Source organism: Symphodus melops, assembly GCF_947650265.1.
Source record: "Symphodus melops genome assembly, chromosome: 7".
NCBI classification, from domain to species: domain Eukaryota; kingdom Metazoa; phylum Chordata; class Actinopteri; order Labriformes; family Labridae; genus Symphodus; species Symphodus melops.
Window position 1 is genome coordinate 6,154,056 of NC_136697.1, and position 21,675 is coordinate 6,175,730.

General features: G+C 41.7%; 1 protein-coding gene across 11 annotated transcripts in view; it reads left to right on the forward strand.

Annotated features, from left to right (window-relative positions):
* Positions 1-21,675, forward strand: part of astn1 (astrotactin 1) — a 393,364-nt gene that overhangs the window by 186,920 nt on the left and 184,769 nt on the right. For all 11 annotated transcript variants that reach the window (XM_079347778.1, XM_079347781.1, XM_079347782.1 and 8 more), the window contains one exon: positions 10,910-11,037. In XM_079347778.1, coding sequence (XP_079203904.1) covers positions 10,910-11,037 — 128 coding nt within the window. The remainder of the gene's footprint in view (positions 1-10,909; positions 11,038-21,675) is intronic.

Here is a 21,675-nt window from a genome sequence, read left to right on the forward strand (position 1 = left end):
AATGATGCTGGACAGCTGGCTCGGCCTTGTCTTGTAAATGGGACTTGAGCTTGTATAGTGCTATTCAAGTCTTCTGACTGCTTAAAGCTGTTATTGACCGCAGGTCAGCCCTACCCCTTCAATTCAATTAAAAAAAACGTTATTTATCCAATAATTCAAAGGCACACGGAACAGTAAATGAACGATTTATACAAAAAATATATCAAATACATGTTAAAAAAAGAATAAAGTGTCAAAAAGTAAGTGCAAAATTAAAATTACAATGTTAAATACAATTAGAAGGTATAAGTGGACGGTGATCGGACTGAAGATGTAAACAGAAATATATGCAGTAGTGAACAGATGTAAACAGAATATTCACACAATGATGGCAGAGGCTGCTGTGTCATCGAACCCTGTCCTCTTGGGTACGAGTGACTGCCTCTACCACTAAGCCACATATTATGAGTCCGTCTCATGAGAGTGTCATCATATGAACACACATACTTGCTTGTTTGATTCTACCCACCATGCATCCCTCATGGTATATCTTTCTGGCTCAGCAGCCCCTGCATGCATCACATATTTTTTTCAGGAAGTCAGATGAACCCTGATCTCCCATGTGCAGGAAAATAATCCCTTCCTGCTTCCCAGACAGACCTATTGTCATCATCGCTAAAAAGGCCAGGCTCTTTCGTTTGATATCCTTGGAGGTAAAATCCTGTGGCATCATCGACAGCAGAGCGGTGAGGCACTGGGTGATTTTTGGTTAGAAAGAAAGATGAGATCTGATGGGATCTGCAGTGTCCAGGAAGGAGGTCTTATCGTTGTCACATCTCCGGAGCACAGGCACGGCCTGATCTGGGTTCATATTACTGAGCTAAGTGAAAGAGCCTCGATCTTCCTGTCTCAGTGGGAGTCAGTGGACTCCAGTAATGAGATGTTAAAAAGCTAACCTCCTCTCATTACTCCTCACACTGCAGCCCCCCCCTCTCCAGCTACATCCCTCTCTCACACGATGAGCTCAGAGCAGATTTAATGAATATTTTAGTGGCCTTTGTTCCCTTCTGCTGGCTGCTTGGGATCAATGATTAAGACCATACTCTCACCTGACCCCCCCCCCCCCCCCCCCCCCGAACATACTCAAAAATGCTCCACATATGCATCTTTACGATAATCTCCTGCTTCCTTTTACGATCCACCTGAGCTTTACTGCACCACAACCCTAAAGCCCCCTCTCAAGCTGAGTACCTTCACTGACTTGATTAAAATATAAAATGTGTCTCTGAGGCTGGAGTGCGAGCAGCTTGAAGGCGGCTCTTCTTCAGAGCTGTGTTCATTCTTTGGGGATCTTTGCAATGAATATGATTCGAAAAGGAAGGGTTTGTTGTCGTTCATCAAAGTGACTTTGTGCTTGTCATATCTCAATATTCATCAAACAGATGGCTACTTCATCACAGAGCTTATAGAAAAGACGTCTTTGCTACATTTCGTCAGTCCAACAACTAATAACATGAATTATCTTCTTAAGTGACGCAGATGGCCGTTAAGGACAGAACTATCCAATATTATCATACAACAAAATCAATGTGAAAAGTGACAGATTTATATGAAACAATGAGGGAGATTATTTTACACCACAGGCCTCTCAGGGCGTTTTCACTCAGAACCTGTTTGGTCCAGCTGAAATGAGCTTGCAGTTTGTTGGAGTGAACGCTGTCATCAAACCCTGGCAAGTAAAAGTGTTGTGGAGGTTAAAAGGACTTTATTAATTGGCTGATGAGTTGACTCATATTTCCAACTTTCGCTCCAGTCCTGTCGGTTCGAACACAGATGCAGATAAATGATCCTCTGTAAGTGCTTTATTTCTCTTCTGGTAAACAGTGTACAAACAGGAGGCTTAGAACTGTGACTGTTTCTGTGCAAAAGATGAATCACAAAAGCTTCGCTATTATACAGTCTTGTACTGCATTCACTTCAGCTAAAATATATACATTTCCAATAGACTATAATGTACTTTACATCAAGGCACTTAATTAACAAATGGGTTAATTATTCGCGTCAGTCACGTGTATTAAGCACAAACTAATACAACTAAAGAACAACCGTTATTATACCTTACAGGTCACTAGGATGCACACACACTTCAGCTGGTACTTGAGTTTTCTTCCCGGCCGTTCCTCTCCTTTCATCCAACGCCGCTCTCCTTTCCTCTGCTGCACGTTCCCGCTCTGAATATCCAGCTCCCGCCCGCCTGCTGTGTGGAGCGTGCGAGCCTGCTCGCTCAGACTTTCAGGTGCCTGCTGAAATCATACATCGCAGGGTTTGACTGCCATTTGTACAAAAAGAATGGTCCCTGTGCACTTCATTTTGGTCTCTGGTTATTTGTAGTTGGAACATAAGCCGACCTCGATCGCTGTTTGTAGCGCTAGTTTCGGAGTGAGACTGCAGACAGGTTTGAACTTTTTTCACTATAAACTTTAATCTCATGCATCCATAAGTGTACTAGCTGATGACTGCAGTCCGAGGGGATGTCTCATGTAGATTCATTTCAGACACCTTGTTACCATGTTGATGTGATTGGTATGAAACATGACCATGGCCTCATGTGATTGGTTTCACTACAAATCTATACCACATTCAACATAAAAGTTTCACTTGTAGAAGAGAAACAGTGAAGGTCAGACGTGGCAGTAACAGCACAGAAGAAAGAGCTAAACTCTTAAACAAAGTAGTTAATAAAAATAAAAATGACATCAAATAAAAATAAATGTGTTTGTATGAATGTGTTTTGATGTCCGGGACTCACCAGAGTTTTGTGAAGTCAAAGTGGGGTCACAAGGTCTAAAAAAACCCCCCACTGGCTTAAACCTTGTTCCTTCATGAAGTCAACCTGGACAGCAAGTCAGACAAGGAAACGCAAAGAGTATTTTCAAAATAAAAATCAATATTCCCACTCAAGATCGTATTTCACTTTATTAACACCATGTCAAAACAGGCATCAAATGGACACGGCACTTTTTTTTCTCTTTATTCTCTTGTAGTTTTCCTGTGAGGCGTGTACAGCTGCTCTTGGCTGTGCTCACAGTCCACAAACAGATCCAGTGGGTCAGGGTGCACACTGACCCAAGGAGCAAAACCTTGGTGCTGACGGTTTGCGGCGTGCACATGCTCTGTGGACATGTGGGGGTTTGTATTCTGGATTTCAGGGTATTTTGATGAACTTGGTGGATGAGTGTTTCTGCTGTGATGAAAGCCTCACGAGCCCCCCACATCAACAGAGGGACATTGTTTTAACATCACATCGCTCGCTTGAGTTGTTCAGTACGAGCTTTATTTTTTTCTCATCACCATTACACCCCTGGCCACGCCACGAACATGGGGATGAAATGTCATTTGATTGGTGGTATTTGACACTGTTTTAACTTCAGCCTCCGGCTTCAGTTGTTCTCAAGCTGTGACTTTCCCACAGGCAACACTTTGCTATTTATAAATGTTTGTGTTTGTCTTTTCACAACTCAGGCCCAGAACATGCATAAATCAAACGCTGCATTATGCATGGTTGATATAAAGTGGAAAACGGTGAACCACGAGGACCTTTAATGCGTGTTTAATGGCTGCTGCTTGGTTTGTCTGAAAGGCAGGAGGCTTTTATCACATTCAAATGGACATGTACTCACCTTTAAAGGACCTTTAGCTTAGAAGAATATTCATTGAAGCAAATTGATCCACGCTACATCTCATCTGCTGGATTTATCACTCTGACACTTTATTCTCAGTGTACAGGAAGAGGTCATTTTAGAGTTGACTATAAAGCAGTGGAAATGAAATATATTAAGAACAATCCACACGTGATTTCTTCTTTCATGTTATTGGTCGATAACCTTACACTCCAGTGATATTTATGAGTTGGGCAAACTGCTTGAACTTTGTTGATGTCAAAGGATCAGGCCTTCAAAGTATTTACAATCAACGCTTTTTCAGTCCATTCTTAAGTCGACTTTTAGGCCCTTTTGCCTTTATTGGACATTAGGTGTTGATATAACTGTGAGGCTATTGGCGATACTGCATCTAAAATATTTGAGAGAAACTGAATCAATGGTCAGGTCATGTACATCATGCAGGGTGGATGTTCTTGTCTTTGGTTTGGCTCAGCAGTTCTTTTGGAAGGTTTTACAGAATAGTGGGATTGTTCTTTGAATCTTGGCAAATATGATCTTTACTGGGATAAACTGGGATCGTGTTAAATCTGGACCTTAGAATGGGCAATTGTCAACAAAGTTCTCCTTGAACAACTCCCACTGACGGATGTTGAAGTGAGATCTTTGTGTATTTATGTAACGGGTGTGTTTCTGTCCTGCTGAAGTTCTAAACTTCTCTGGATGCACATCCGTTCCTGCTCGTGATATCTGTGTTGTGTTCTGTTCTGACTCGGATCACTATTTGCTAGTGGCTTCTTATTTAATAAGAAGTGAGCCGGCTGCTGCATCTGTAGGCTTCCCTCAGTGAGCGTAGCGCGGACTGATCTGTACACATCAAAAAGAAACCTCTGTGACATGCAGTTCTTTTTCACACAGGTCTCCAGTCCCCTTCCCTCAGTGAGCGTAGCGTGGACTGACGTCTTAATGTACACATACAAATAATAAATGTTTTAACAGCATTAATGTTTAAATAAAATAAAATGTAAGATTTCACAGCATAAAAATTACAACCAGCATAGCAAACAGTGAACATGTAAAGTACACAAAATACCCACACCTGTACAAATCAAGAATAAATCTCTGTGACATGCAGTTCTCTTTTCACACAGGTCTCCAGTCCCCTGTTAGCAGAACACATGGGAAACCCCGTAGCACTTAAAAACTCGTGTCTGCTAATAAACTTCTAAAAGTTCAATGACAAAGTTTATATTTCAAACACAACTTGCTCTGCATGTTCAGAAAGGCAAAGAGTGAACCACAATTGCAACTGATGCATTTGACATTGTTGTAAAAAGACACAGTGCTAAACCATGAACAGAGCAAACTAGCCTTACCTTCCCTCAGTGAGCGTAGCGCGGACTGAGAGAAGCACAACACACAGCGATCTCTTAAAGGGACAGTACAGGTGTAATAGTGTAGGTACAGTGAACCACAAAATACATATAACACATGTTAAAATGAAAATGTCTGCAATGTTTTCAAGGATTTGGTGAAGTTTCAAATATAAAATAAATATATCATTTTAACCTGGTTACATTTAGTTCTCATACAAATGTCTAATATACAAACACGGTCAAGAACACACTCTCTCTTTGGCATGCGAACACACCGATCATAACCAACAAACACAAGCTAACTTGTGTCTGAACCCGAACACATACTGTATATTCCCTGGCAGCTGGAAATCAGCAGCTCTGTCCTGCCAGTGTTTATGTTTTTTGTTTTTTGAGAGGGAGGACTCATCAAACAGACGTGCACGCCTTGGTGCTGTCAGATGCTGTCTAATAGTTTTGTGCAGGCACAATCCGGAAAAATAATGCCTGAAAGGGGAATCAGCTTGAGTGTAGGGTAGAACGACCAAAATATAAAACGTGACACAAATTCATCCGACCCATCGGGAGCAGCAGATCAGCTGATGGGGCTGAAATTCAGGGCTGAAATCTGTCGTGTGACTCAAAATTCAGGTCAGATGTCTGAAATCAAGCAATGGACCCGAGGCTTAATTGACTTTATCACACACGCACACACACACACACACACACACAAACACACACGCCTTCAAAGGCAGGGTTGGTAATTTTAGAAAACTAGCATGATTCTAAAAGTAGCATTCCCTCAGCGCTCCCTCTAAAGCCACACCCCCTCACTTACTCACTGTCGCTCCCAAAGCGGAAATAAAAGCACTCAACTTCATCATGGTACACGTTTAGAAAACGTAACTATAATACTCATAATGGTAAACGACAAACTCACTGTATAAACTGTGAGTGGGCTCGTGCACACAAGGCTTTGAGAACGAGGCAGGGAGACAGGGAGGCTGTGATTGGTTCATCAGATTGGTACCTCGTGGCAGACATTGGTCGACGTTTTTACAGACTTACAACTGCTACAGATGACAGCTCAAGGGACATTAATTACTGTCAGGACCTGAAGACAACAACCAAAATATTAAAGAGTGTTTCTAGAGAAAATGACCAACCCTGCCTTTAAGTTACAATATGTTAAAGAAGCATTATGACTGCATTGTTACAGCTACTCATGGACAAAGAGCATTCAAGGGTTAGGAGAGTAACAATAATCAGAAGACTACACATTCCTACCAGACCCAAACAAAGATACATCTTCCTCAGCATCACCTCAGTGAGTGTGTGCTGTGATTGATTGGAGTCATTCTGGCGTGGAACCTTGTTGTTAACCTAAACGGCATTGAGACAAAGAATGATGGAGTGGACAAATGAGTGTGTTCAACCCAGAGTCACTCACAGAAGCTGACAAATGAGGACATCAGCTGTGTGAGTGAAGATGAGTCAGAACAATCAACCTAATGAAAAATGAGCTGCTGCATGTGAGACTTTGTCTCTTTAATACGCTGCACAGTCGGTGCATAATCATCACAATGTGTCAATGTTCTCTTATTGGTGTGGAAGAGAGTCTTTGACTTATTGGGAGCATACATATTCATGCACCTTCAATCATCTCTGTCCTTCAGTTGAAACTCGATGTGGCTGCCTTTATTTATTACTTCTTTAGAAAGGTTGTTATAAAACCGTTGCAAACTAAAGAGGGCTAGAGTGACAGAGTGGTAGTTAGCCGTCTCTCCACTGTAAGGTCGGGGGTTTGATCCCCAGCTCCTGTGCAGCCACATGTCCCATGTGTCCTTGGACAAGACTCTTAGGCTTTCTTCAGACTGCCGCCCAAATCAGAATTTTTCCCCAAATCAGCTGACGGACTGTCTACATAACAAATTACGAGCGACCACATCTGATCTGCCCATCCGCACTGACATGTTCCGTAAACATTGATTTCTTTGGTAACAGGTTTTGTGTTTGAGTCTATTTTCGATTCAAACAATCTTGTGGAGCAGTCTGTCTGCGGGTTTTTTACGAAATGTTTGTTTTTATTCTTGCTGTTTTCTTCCACTGACCAAAGGTACCTTCCGGCTCGTCAGATCTAAGATGTTGCCGTTGTTGTTGTTGTTGTTGTTGTTGCTGTTGTTAATGGTGTTGTCGATGGTGTTGCGTTGGGAGTAGAGCTGAAACGATTCCTCGAATAACTCGAATAATTCGATTACAAAAATTCATCGAGGAATTTTCGCTGCCTCGAGGCTTCGTTAATTTTTTTTTATTTTTTTTTTTGCGTCATCAAAACTTTGGTATGAGTATAAAACACGTTTAATGTAGCTGCAGCTACCTGCTCCTCTCTCTGACACACAGACACTTCAGCGCTAACACACACACACACACGCGCGAGCGCGGCGCGCCCCTTTTAACTTTTAGTCAGCACACAGTTGATCCGTGATCCAGACGACCCAGTCGGGAACACGTGATCCGGTCAAACAGTCGGCTTTTCTCCGTTCACTCTCTCCGTGTTTGCAGCTAACATAACGATAGCAGCGTCCTCTCACAGTCTCTGTCATAGACACGTCTATGGTCTCTGTAGTCTGTGAGCGTGCTGAATGCACGCGCTGCAGGAGCAGACAGAGATGCGCACACTTCTAATAATGAACAGGCTGATTATATTATTGGGACCCTGTCAGTAATATGGTGAGTGTCAGCAGCTGTAGAGCAGAGGTGATTGGCTGTAACAAGCAGGCGTTACCATGGTAGCTGCAAAAAAGCAGGTTTGTAGGGACGACCCAAGACGAGTTAAACCTTAATTAAGCAAAACTTTGATTTATTCGATTACTCGATTAATCGACGGGATATTCGATAGAATACTCGATTACTAAAATATTCGATAGCTGCAGCTCTAGTTGGGAGTGATGCAGAAGACACATTGAAGCGACTGAGACGTTCAGACTGAGTCAGACCTGTAGGAATCCGATTTGAATCACATTCAAAAGCACCTACCTGTGTTTATGGTTTGAATCAGAATTGGAGAAATCAGATCTGATGTTGCCTTTTTGTGTTCAGACAAAAACAAACAATCTGGATGAGCTAAAAAAAAATCAGATTTGGAGTGTGAGTAGCTTTAAACACACGAGAACTAAGAGATCACACTATATAAAGAGAAAAACATGCCAACAGCCTGCTGCTGTGTCTGTCTGAGGTTGTTGTGTTGTCATTCGGTGCCTGTTTTGATATAATGGTGATGAGTTTGACATGTTTCTGCTGTCTATCCATCAAAAAACAGTCTTACAAAGTATTTGAAATGGGGCAGAGCGCAGTGGAAACAGAACCATTGACTAAAGTGGCCGCGAATGGAGATGTTGTGCATGACGCTGACGGATCGTATGTGGAAACTGTGGGTTAAGCCCAGTGGCTCCCGCTGCTTTGTTTGAATGGATTGGTTCCTTCTTATGGTCTCTTTAATCAGCAGCCTCGACCATCAGTGTGTGAATGTGCAGGTCCAAAGCCGTCTGAGCAGTCAGACGACTGAAAGCCCATGTGCCATTTTACCATTCAAAAAGTGAAATTAAAAGTGACTATAGAATCCTAAAAGGAAATGATGCACCAGTCTAAACAAGTTACTTCATTTTGCTCTGCAGATGTCATTCAAAGATCAATGTTTAACATTTAAATCTCAGTTATTATTTCAGCGAAAGTTCCCCGTGTGTTTGGATTCTCAGAGATTATATCCAGACTTGAATTCAGTCAGTTTGATCATTTATGATGCTGAACCCAAAACGTAGAAACTTTTTGCCCAAAATGTAACAAAGTTGTGACATTATGAGGAGAAACATCATGTATAACTGATCCAAAATAAAATGTTTCCACGTTTTGAGCTCAGCATTTTGTTACATTATCGAGCAGTTATTACATTTGGAGTTTTGTAACATGTTTTTAATCACATTTCGGGTCAGTGTTACATTTCAGGCTCTAACAGGGCTTCATGTTATTTTAACAGTCAAGAAGTAGCCACAGAGTTATTTTTGCTCAGCCATGCACAAGGTCCCTAAAGGGCGAACACTGTACCACTTATAAAGCGTGTACAAAATGTAGTGAGTTTTAAAAGCACTTACATGACATCCAAATAAGCAGTCAGTAGACTGTGTTCTTTTTTTTTTTTTCTCTCGTCCTTCACTAAAACATCTTCATACACAAGGCCGTCCCGTCCATGTAAACATGATGTGAACACGACCCGACAATGACTCAGCTGGCAGACTTGAGCTTCTCACTCATTGTAGACAGTCAGGACTCACAGAGACATGTACACAGGAGATGCTTGATCTCTGCTGTAGTCGTGTGTTAAAGCCACCATATGTATAACTTTGTTTAATATATACTTTTGTAAAGGAAGAATAAGAAGAGGTCTTTGCATGATAAGGAGCTTACAACGTGTTCAATGCTCGTGCCTGAATTACAAACAACCTTAATGAAACAAATCCCCCTCACTGTATTGCTCAGTGTGTTGATGTGAGTTGTGTTCATTTATTTTTTGCCAAAGAATAATGATGGACAGGCTGTAATGTTTTGAGAGAGAGGCAAGTATAAATATCACATTTCATACATACATACATGCATACATACACACATACATACATACATGTTCTACCATGGCAGAACCGCTGTGCTGTACAATTTATATGATTTCTCGACTCGTTCTATAAATAAATAAACATTTCTGGTATGTGGAATTCATTCATTTAATTTCCATTTCTGTAAGTACAGCACATGACTGAATCACAGACACAGATAACTTCACACTCTGGGTTTAGGTTTTATAAATGCCTTTGGACACGTCTAAATTGTCTTTGTTCCTCCTGTTTTTACTTCATTCTCAGAACGTGTTAATGTTGTGTTTGTGTTTTCACGGCTGCACGTATTTGGTTTGACAAACATTACATGTCTTTTATAGGCTGATTTGCTGTTGATTCATTGTGTGTTTTGGGTGGCGGGCTCAAAATGAAGGATCAGGCAAGCATTGATGGATATGAAGGAGGAGTCGAGGGATGAATGTTGAAGTTTGGGTTGAAGACTGATGGACTCATATCGGCTCAGGTCACATGGTCTAGAGAGCCCAGTGGTTCCTGTATTAATTTTCAGAAGTAAAGAAGAGAAGAAAGAAGGGTGAAGTGAAAAGCAGTAGAGTCAGAGAACACGAAGAGAAGAATGGATCAAAGAGTACGGCGCTAAAATGAAATGTTTGAGGCGTGATCGTTCTTCCCCACCAAGCCTTAAAAAACATCATCAGCGAAACATAAAGTGTGAAATCGGCAAACAGCCTCAAAGCAATATGTTCTTAGATGTTCATCCTGGTGTCACATTAGTTGAAAATATGTAGCATAACACAGAAACGAGGCGACGCCTGCGAGCTCGTTCAGGCAGTCAACTCAAGCTGAACTGATTTCACACTTGACATTCTCAACAATCACCTGACAGCACCTCCTTCCAATTAGCTGTACAGTCTCCCCCTCTTTGCTCTTTCACTTTCAGCTCTGACCTGCAGTACTGCTCTCTCATTTAGCAGCATCCACCTGAAGGGTTTACGAGATCACCCCATCACTTAGATATCTGCATGTAAAATAAACTGAGAGGGGTAATGAGGCCGGAGCCTAAACACCCAACACAAACTATCTTCTCCTGCTTTGTGACTTTCGCTGCAATAAGAGTTCATTATCTTCAAATACAGGAGCAGGATGGGGGTAAAAAAGGTAGTTTGTCCCCCTCGTTTTTACACCTTTAAAATCCTTCTTGTCGCCTCTTTCCTCTCCTCTGGTTGTTGTTGGATGACTGAGTGCTTCTCTCTCTAAGCGGGACCTTCCATCTCCTCCTCTCTCCTAACACCAGGCAGAAGAACTTTGCCCGAGGCATCGAGCAGCAGCTCCCAGATGGCATGGTGGTGGCATCGGTGCCAACAGAGGTTCAGTGCCAGGAGGAGCTGTCGGACCCCGTGCCCGACCCAGAATACCTCACAGGTATGAAACCATATTTCATAGTTCACTCTGCGAGCTCACAGCTGCGTGGTAGCACTTCATCAGCCGCCTGTCAGAAATCCTCATTACTTAAAAAAAAAATAGGAGTCAACTTCTCAGGGTTTGATAGCTGATGCTGATGGATTTTATTTAAGTAACCTGATGGTTCTGCATTTACATTCTGTCTTTTGGTCATCATTTAAAACGTTTGGGCGTTCTGCCACGATGAAAGTAGGATTAGAAAGTCACGGCGTGCCAAAAGCTTCATTTCTGTTGGCCCCAGTGTCGACAGCGTGACGGAGCCATTCAGTTAACGACGCGTGAAAACTTGACTCGCAAATTTATTTGGTCTTGAATCTGTTTGTTCGTATGTTTCATGCTCAACCTCATCCATTCTGACACCTCACCACCACATAATATCAGCAGGAACATGTGTTCAAAGTTCGGACTCCTTCCACCTTGATAATGAATACAAGCTGGCTGTTGTCTGCGATGGTTTCCCTGTGAGGTCGACAGAGTTTCATGAGAAAAGGTCTGAATGAAAGAGAACCAGCATCGTCAAACCAGATCCATAGGTTGAGATTTTGAAGAAAACAACAAAAACGAACTTGAGAGGAAAAGAAGTTTTGTAAAAAAAATAATAATGATGCTTCTCTGCTTATGGTTTCTGTCCAGTAAAGTGGCTTGTTAGCTGCTGGTGCACTTTAACACCTTCACACTCGCTGAACACACTCTGCAGGTTTCCCTCTGGATGAAATGGAGTGAAACCTTCAATGTCATTATACAACTGGACAACATTGTTGGAAGTACTCCACCTCAAATTGCACAAGCACGAGGTCATGCACAGCTTCAGACGCCACGCATTCCCATGCTGGAAGAGAAGCGATGTACACTTGTATACAAGACGTCTTCACAGCAGATACAGCGCACAGTAAACACAAAGCTTGCCATCATTCAAACATAAAAACACAGTTCACAGACAGAAGGGCAAAAGAAAGGAAGGGTAAAGGTAGGAAACACACTGTATGTGTTGCTCAGGTAGAACACACACACACACACACACACACACACTTTTGAAAGGGAATGTATTAAACTATTGATTTTTGTAACACTGCTGACGAGACAATAGTGTGTTTGAAGGAAACAACACATTAAAACAATGGAAGCAACTAAAGAAAACATTAGGGTTAATGTTTCTTATTTGGTCCCTACAAAGATACATTTGTTGTGCAGAGAGGTGATTCCGCCTAACCCGAACCCCTGACCCAACAGAGACGTACAACACATACACATACTCAGACAGTCAAAGAGCCAGAGAAACGCTGAAAGGAGCAGAGTGAGTCTCATGCTGATGTTTTGGTTTCATTCACATCTCTCACTGGCAGCCTTGGACTACTGACCCACTTTGCAGTGTGCTCGCTTCATTGTGCTCTGGAGGATTGTATTTTCACTTACTCGAGGGAGATTTGCATGTCCACAACCAATACTCTCTGTTTCATACAAGGACTTTGGATTCATGCAAACCAGACACAAGAAAGCCATGTACACGTTTTCACACGACCTTTAGTGAACTCTTGGCTTCAGTTTTTTTTTTTTTTTTTTTTTTTTTGGGGGGGGGGATTGAACCACCACTGGGGGTGTTATGAGTTGATGGAAGAAGCCATTTACTCCAAGAAGATTGCTGCAGTATGCTCCTCCAGTGAGAAGCGTGCACCATTGACACAGAAACAAGGCGACAAAAAATGAGAAACACATCTCAGCAAGCGTTTCCAGTGTTTGTGCATTCATCCATCTCAAGGGCTCATTATCCACCGAGTTTGACCTCACTTTGTTTTGCTAAGTCATGTTCAGGCTTTTCATGTTCGAAATCATGCAGGGCACTCGAAGTTGCGAAGTGTCTGAACGTCCTCTTGGATGAAGAATAAAGCAGTTTAGCAGCATCAGTTTCAGGAGCAGACGATAAAAATGTCATTCCTTCTCTTTTGTGGCGCTTCAGCGGGCTTCAGTGTGCAGAGAGAGCAGGCATCTGTAATGGAGAGGTATCATCCCAGCTCTGGCTGCATAAGTAATATGCTTTTTACTCCATGTTTGTAGTGCGGCTGAGAGAGCTACAGTAGCTGGTGTAAAATTAATAATTAGATCTCAGCATTTTATCCCGGAGATGCTTCATCCAGGCAGCCTGCTGGCTAAGCTGATTCCAGGCACCTGTGTAACTGGCTGAATTGCCTTACAGTGTAGAAAGCAGCAGATTGCAGGAAGGCTTTATCGCTTGTTGTTGGTGTAACAGAGGTGATACGAGGCCGGTCAGGGCAGCCATTCCAAATCACATCAAGCCAGGTTACGTCTGAGGCGGTGCGCCTCGTAGCAGCAGCGGCTCCAGCTCCAACTGTTGTTTATTGGAAACTTTGGAGGATATTAAAACCGTCTAATCTAAATGGATCTTCAGCTGTCACGTCCCCGAGCTCCTGTCCCCTCTCTGTCCCCTCCTCTTTGTGCACAGCTCAAACCTTTTTATCCCAACATGCCCCTGGGCTCCCAGTGCACGCGGCGAGAGAGAGACACACAGCAGCACTCCTCCTCTGGTGCCTCGCGTCGGGCCCTCTGCCGCAGCGACCGCAGGCTTTTATTGAAGAGTAATATCATGAATTGAGATATCATTTCAAATCATTCAGCAGGGTGCCGTCGAAGCACACAGCGTTTTCTGGGGCACAGTGCTGCATTTTTTACTGTCAAAAACCAATCTGAGCCTGATGGCAGAAATTGCAGCGAAAATGAGGAAAAAGGCGCGGAAAGCTGCAACAATACCTGAGATACAGAGCCCAGGTCCTGATGCCTGCTTTGTAAAATATATCCTTGGAGCTTCCTGTCTTTACACAGAGAAGAAAGAAAGACCACAGCAATCGTGATACCAGCCTGAAAGCTCTTCGGATTTGCATGTTTTTGCATTTTGCAACTTCACTCGTTGGGAAAGAAAAGAATGAAATCTTTGGCTCAGTGTCCACTTTGCATTTTTTTTATGATAATTTTTTTCTTTTAAAGGTTTATAGCTACAGACAAACAAAATAATAGAAAATAATGATACATTTTTATTCAAATAAAACAATCAAGGTCACGTCACAAAGCTGAGATAAAAACAGAAAAGTAACAATTCATCTATGAAATTAATGAAAAAGACATTTAGAAGATTTCAGAAGATTTAGGGGATGTATGAAATCATTGTGAAGAGGATTTGTGAGACCGTTTAAAAAGATGTGTTTTGAGATGAGATTTAAAAATGGAGTGTGGTGGGAGGGAGTTTCAGAGGTGGGGCAGGGCGGGGGGGAGGGGACTGAAGGCCCTGGACCCCGTGGTGGACAGACAGACGGGTGGTGCAGGAGTTGAATGGAAGAAGAAGAGTGCAGGTGTGTTGATGTGCAGAGTGTTCAGAGAGGCACCGAGTGTAAATACATGAACAATCACAAACAAGTAAATAAGACTTTGATGTTCGACATCAGTCAGTGTTTCTGAGTCATATGTCATCACTGTTCATCTTCACTGATGCTTTATCTTGTCTTTGACATTTTGTCATGATTTCAGAAAAAAAGATTTCCTTTTGCTGCATCACAAAACTTTTGTGACTGATGCAACTTCCTCGAGGAAGGAACAATCTGTCCTCGTGCACAATGCCCGTCTCTTCATCTGTTCCTGAAAGTTGTTCGAAATCGCCATAAAAACTTGTTTATAGATGATGAATGTCAATTCTCTGTTATAGCCGACGGATCCTGGAAATTAATTTTCACCTCAGTGTGATTCATGTACCTGCCTGTTGGAGGCTCACAGACAGCAAAAGGCTTGAAGAAAAAACAGGGAATACAGAGTTTAGCATTATTTTGGTACAGAAATCTCAAAAAGCGGCGTGACATTTATTATCTCAAGTGGAAGAAACCTGCAAAACAAGTTAATGAAAAATTATGAGGAGCATTTCTCATAAAAAACATAACTGTTACTGGTGGGAAAACAGATGTTTAATTAGCTTCCTGATGAAGCTAAAACGGTGTTAGCATAAACTATTGATTAGCATAATTATCTTTCCTCTTTTTTCAGCATGGCTTTGTTAATTATTGCTGTGTTAATGACGTCATTAGTGAATGGGTGCCACATTATGAAATAGCTTAACACAATGTAATTCACGTCCACAACATTGCATACAATACATCATGAAGCAAAACACGGCCGTGTCATTGGCCCCCCTTGAGATCTAATTGGCCACCCCAGGTGCCACGCCAAAATCCAAACCTATGATTGGCTATTTGCCTGATAAGAGGCGGGACTTGTTTTCAACTTTCAAGTACTTTTAATTTCATTTATCCTTTTTTTTAAATTTGTTGCCCTTTCAATGAAAACAACTCCAAGAAAAGCATGTGCATACCGTCTAACTTGCAATGGACTTATGTGCCAATACATAATGTTTTTAAGTAAGGCAGCGACATGCATATGTGCATTCATGTCCACCACTTTAATTGGTGACTTTGCACATCTTTGGTTTTTAGTTCCTAAAGAATCAAGCTAAGAAGATTTATAGTTTTCCAAATCGTTACTTGCATACTTTTAAGTACATATCATTATTATTAATTCATCATGGGAAAAACATGTGTGTATATATATATATATATATATATATATATATATATATATATATATATATATATATATATGTATATGAATACTTTATGTACTGTAACTGTTCCTTTTGTTTTCATTACATTCACATCATAGCTTCTTTCTCCCTCAGTTGTGCTTCTCACACTCTTTTTTTAATTACAGCTTTTATCCAATCAATTTCGGCCCCTGCGTTGTCTCCAGGTCAAACCAAATCTGCCCTTAAGCCTTCAGAATTTCCAGTTAATCCCTCTGCTGTTTAAGATAATGAGGAAAACATTGTTTTCAACCAATCAGACTTTGAGCATTTGTCGATCCGCCCGAGCCTTCTCGCTCGCGCTGCAGAGCACGTCTGAGTTTTGTGCTGCTTGATTAGTGAGTCAGCCAGGCTAACGTCTGTCAAAGGAGAAGTTCACGTTAAGTGGGCATGAAGGTTTTAGTGACATTTAAATTGTCATCACATTATTTTATTATGTGGTACAGATTATTGTTGAGCTAAATATGTTCATTAAAGACCAATGGCTGAAGAGGAGAAGAAATGGGTTTGGTGGCCAATAGCATTGTTTTGACTAATAAAAGTTACTTCTATGCCCCAACCAAGTACCATCATACAGTATATATATCATAGTTCCTAACCAACTCAGCTTTTTACTCAAAGAGTTCTGCCATTTTCCAAAGTATTCCTTTTCATTGTGTTTTACTGGTATGGATTAAACTGCCCCCACGATACTCGGTGCAACATGCTGTCTTTATCCAGAACTCAAATTTTCACATACTCTGTGTGCGCTGCAGTGCGTCAGCACAACGTACTATGCCGGAGTTTGCTGCCACTCCAGTCATAGTGTTTCCACTAGTGATGGGGAGTTCAGCTCTTTTCAGAGAGCCAGCTCTTTTGGCTCACAAACGGCCCTTAATTTAGGTCTTTTGTAGCCTAATCTTTTAGCTTAACTTTGTAAAAATGAATCGTTTGTGTGTTGAAAACACTTTTGCATTCAGTGGTTTTATGAGAAGCCCTTTAATTACCTAATTTTGTGCATTTATACAGTTACAAAAGCATTTTTACTCATGTTTAATCATTTAATCAAACCTTTTAGTTGAACAAATACAAAAATGCAAATACAATGAAAAGAAAAAACTGCAAACAAATCCACAGAACCAGAACTCTTAAATCAATCATCTGCTGTCTTACTCAGAGTGGAGTGTGTGCTCCCCTCTTTGTTTTCACATAATGGTATTATCCCAATCAGGAGTCAGGACAAGGAAACCCACAGAGCGTCCGGTCAACTTCTGTTTAGTTCAGTTGGATAATCTTTACAGATGAACATCATTCATATAAAGCTTGAAGAGTTAATGCAGCTGAAAGAAGTAAAAAGCTAACGTTATGCAACAAGCTAGCTACACCACGATTGGATGATTTTGACGTCACAACCGTTATACTTCATCAATCTAATCAGCTTTGACATGCTAGAGAGCTAGCTTAATAAGTTGTTTATTAACCTAATATTTATTTATTTACAAGAACACTGAACAACATGACTAGAGGCTGTAAGGAGGATTTGAGAGAGTGAGTTTCAGTTAGTTACTTGTTAGCAACCGCCGTTTAAAGTAGGCTGTGCATAAAAACTTTAAAATTCACAAGTGGGGGTCTTAGCTAACGTAGTTTATCTCGCCTAACAAAACGTCAGCATCTCTTAAGCTTGTGTAAATCACAGACCTTATTTCAGGCGTCTAACCACAAACCCATTCAAAATCCCCATTGACTTTTAGAGTTTAGGACCCATGGAGCTAAAATGCTAACTCACTTCCTGGTTTTAGGACTCGTTCCTGTGTCAGTCTATACAGATCAAATAAACACATTGTGCAGACAGAAGGCTCCTCACGTATCAGTATGCATATCTGAACAATCCTTTCACCCCCTGCGTGGATTTATCACAGACATTATGTTCTATGGAGCAGGAGGACTCGTTCTTACTGGCTCTTTAAAACAGATGGCCTGTCATCCACTCATTGAATTTGTTCTTATGAACACTTGCTTCCTCTCAGCTTTATGAGAGAGAGGTGTCTGAAGACAGGGGATAAAACTGTTTCAGCTAAGAAATCTTGGCTGGTAAAATGATGGCAACATCCACATCAAGTCACCTGGGGCATCTTCTCACCTTACCACACCTGTTCTCTTGGCCTCCACACCTCCACTGAGTGCATAAACACAACGTCCAACGCGATGCTCTCCAGCCTCTGCCGGCTGGCTCCTCGCCACTTCTACTCGTCTCCTGGCAGGGCGTCAGCATTATCGCTGCGCCTGCAGTTAATTGCAAGGTTCAGGTAATTGTCCGTGGGGTGGACAGACGTGCGAGGGCTTCAGCGGCAAGCAGAACGTCTGTTGAGCCCGGATGAGCGCACGCCACCCCTCTGTCCCTCGCTGATTCGACCAGGTTTGGTTTCTATGGTCAGTGTATTTGTCACAATGTCAGCACTCCTTGTTCCAGCCCTCTCTGGCCCTCGCAGGGGTGAAATCATTCATCTTTCTATTCATTTCCGAGCTTGGAAGCCATTCATCACGAGGCCACAGACCTCCATCAATTATTCTGTTGGGAGAAAGAGTGAGGAAAGGGAGGCTTTTGAAAGGCAAATACATCTTGATTTAATTGGAAAGCAAGTGTGCTCGAGGCTGCTAAGGAGATTTCCCCTAAGAGAGCAAAAAGAAGAGAAAAAAGAAATAGTGGAGCATAAAAAAGATGGAGAGAAAGAAATTAAAATGTGAAGGAAAGAACCCGACAAGTGAACGGATGAATTTCTTTCTCCAGATTTCAAAGCCGGGGTGTGCGGAGACAGATAGCACGAATCCATTGGTGAGGGTTAAAAGGGCAGCTAGGGGTCTTGATCCGTTCTCATCCTCAGATAACAGCCATATAATGACACCGCCTCTGCTATCTCCAACACATACACACATCACATCTGTGCCTGAGCATCCACGTGGCTGTATGTTCAGACAGATACATAACACAGCAGCGATAGCCAAAGGTGAAATATTTGCCTCTGCCAGTCAGCGCGGCTCTGCAGACGGCCCGCTGTCGTTTGTCATCAAAGCAGATGATTCATGCTCATAGGTTTGGAGAAACGGCTGACACAAGACTCAAAACAGACAGAGGGAGACAGATTCCCCAAAAAGTACAAATACATATATTGAGCCCACAAGTTGTTACATAGATTTCTACTTTTTGAGACTTCAGTGGCTCTGCATACACCTGTTTTTTAAACCATGGCAACAACAAAAACAAAAGTCATTCGGCAGGCCAACATTCAAAAGAAAATCTTGTTCTTTATTACCGAAAATACTGAAGCGCACTCCTGCAAACTATCTAAATTGCACAAATATATTGTCAACATTTCGGGAGTGAAATGTTGCAAATGTATCTGTGCAATGTAGACCATGTCTTTGTTTAGGAGATGTAAACATGACTTTTGAATCTCTATGAGAAGTAAAACATATTTCAGAAACATTTCCCTCTTCTTGCTTGTGTCACCTTTGGGCCGTATTCACAAACATGTTGACAATCCTGAGAGCTCCTTACGTAGCTTAAAAAACACAGCAAGGATTCTTAGCTTAAGAGGGATTTAGGAAGAGACAGAAACTTTTATCGTAGTGAGGAGGCGTGGCTGATCCTGTTGCTAGTACAACATTTTTTCACAAGCTGTGATTGGTTAATTTGAAAGAAATTGAGATATAAAGTCAAACATAGAATCTAGTCAGACATTGTGTCATTATGTCCTGATTCTTAGAATTTTGTCACTAGAAGCAACTCTTAGTACTCGTGAATACGGGCCCAGAAGTCTGAGTATTTTTAATGTGTGGTGGCAGTGGCACATCTCTTAGCTCGAAGGTTGGGGGTTCGATCCCCGGCTCCTGCAGCCACATGTCTGTTGTGTCCTTGGGCATGATATTTAATCCCCAAGCTGCTGCCACTTTGTTTGAATATTGTCTTTTTGTAAGTTATAGTGATGATACGGCAGACAGTCTCAGAATCATATTTTGCTACCTTCATCCTTTTTTTTTTTTTTTTTTTTTTTTTCAAATGTCATATTTGTATGGCTTGATCCAATTAGACAAAGATACTCTGTGACTTTGTGTTAGCTTGACTGAAGAATTTTTTCAAAAATGAGGTTTTTGGCCCTGTCAGGATCAGGGGTGGATGTTTGTGTAAAAAAAGGTAGCAAGAAACATCCGGAGGGATGGAGCTGGCTCCCGGACTAATAGCAGTCCTACGAGAACATGATGGTTAATACCTTCAGTTGGTATTTTGCTTGTTGGTGCACTAAAGTAGATATTTGCATACAGGAGATTGGATTGTTTTTTGGTTTTTTTATCCCAACACAGACTGCATTCAGAGTAATTTTTTTACATTACCTGTCACCACATTGTTTGAGAAAAGATTGCAGTTTCAAAAGCCTAACAGGCAATTTCAATCCACCAGTTTCCCTGTGACAAACAGTCGCTGCAGTGTTCAGATGTTATTGTTTGCTAATGCTTATGGAAAAACTGGCATGGACATGAAGTGTCGATGCATGTTTGATGCAGAGTCTTGAGAAGTTGCCCAATGGCATCCTGATCTGATAAAAGGGATTTCTGTTAAGAGGAATAACATGATAAATTCAACCTAAGGCTTTTCTTTAACTAAAGCTTTCTATTACTTTTCACTCCATGTCTTGTTGTTTCTACACACCACCTTCTCATCCGTCTGCTTTATTAAATCGTCTCTCTGTTCAGCACTTTTGACTTGTTTTCTAGTATTTTATTTATTATGTCGACATGAACAACTGTTGTAAGCTTTATGAGATATTACCAAGGCTTTTTATGTAAGGAAAAGAAGAAGAAAATAAAGCACGCAGAACCCCGCGCAGGATGACATATTGATAACAGCACCTCTGATTTGATTAAAACCACCCGGACAGATTCACTTCCTCGAGGTAAGGTGCTTTTGGTATTGACGAGATTTGTCTTCTTGCTCTGCTGCTGATTATATCACAGGAGCATATTGCCACCAGCAATCTTTTCTTCCCAGCGATTCGCCGTGTTCTGTATGTATATGTATGTGGGGAGGGGAGTGAAGGCGAAGCTACAGCAGAGCTTCTGGGCTTTTCTATCCTGCATCCCCACAGAAATGTGACATATTCCCTCCAAAGTTTGTGAATCTCGTCTCCGGTCGTCTTTCACACTGCGTCTCAGGGATTGAATTGAAATCCTGGCCCGGATACAGACAAGCTAAAATGTATGAAATCACTGCTGGATGATTTTTTTTTTTTATTCTTTTAGAATCTGATTTGACATTTGTGCTGAAAGGTTAAAACACAAAGTGAAATGCCAAATGTTCCACACTCTGCTCCTATCAATTATTAAGACATGCTTATTGGTCTGGATTGCAGTTTAAGGGTAATGAATATCATTGCAATCAGTGCATTTGAATATTAATAGCCTTGATTAGATTTGAATTGATCACACAGCTGCAGGAAGCGAGCGTCTTTATTGAGTCTTTTCTCATCCAGAGATGGCCCAAGTTGTGTCCTCATCAAGGTCGTCCTTTGTGTTCCTCCATTCCCCTTGTCTTGTCATATTCAACCTGGCGTCCCCCAGGGGTCTGCCCACGGCCTCTCCGCGCACTCCCCTTGCTACCAGCCTTTAGATACGTCAGCGCCGAGATGGCACATAATCTATATTTTATAAGGCCTTGATATAATTGGTGGCAGTGAGGGAAGGTCATGCCTTTAGGGGGCCTCGTCTTTCCCCAAGCGGCTTCCAGAGACAAAACCCTCGAACAGCATTCCTACAGTTTCTAAAGGGAGCAGAGAAGCCGAATGTGCCGGAGCGCTGCAATTATTTAGAATGTATTTACTTTGAGAAACATTGCGGGGGCTATAATTTATTCAGCACTGAGACACATCCTCGAGTGAATTCTTAAGCACAACAGCAGTCATGGCTCACAGCGCTGATCTGGTGTCACAATGAGA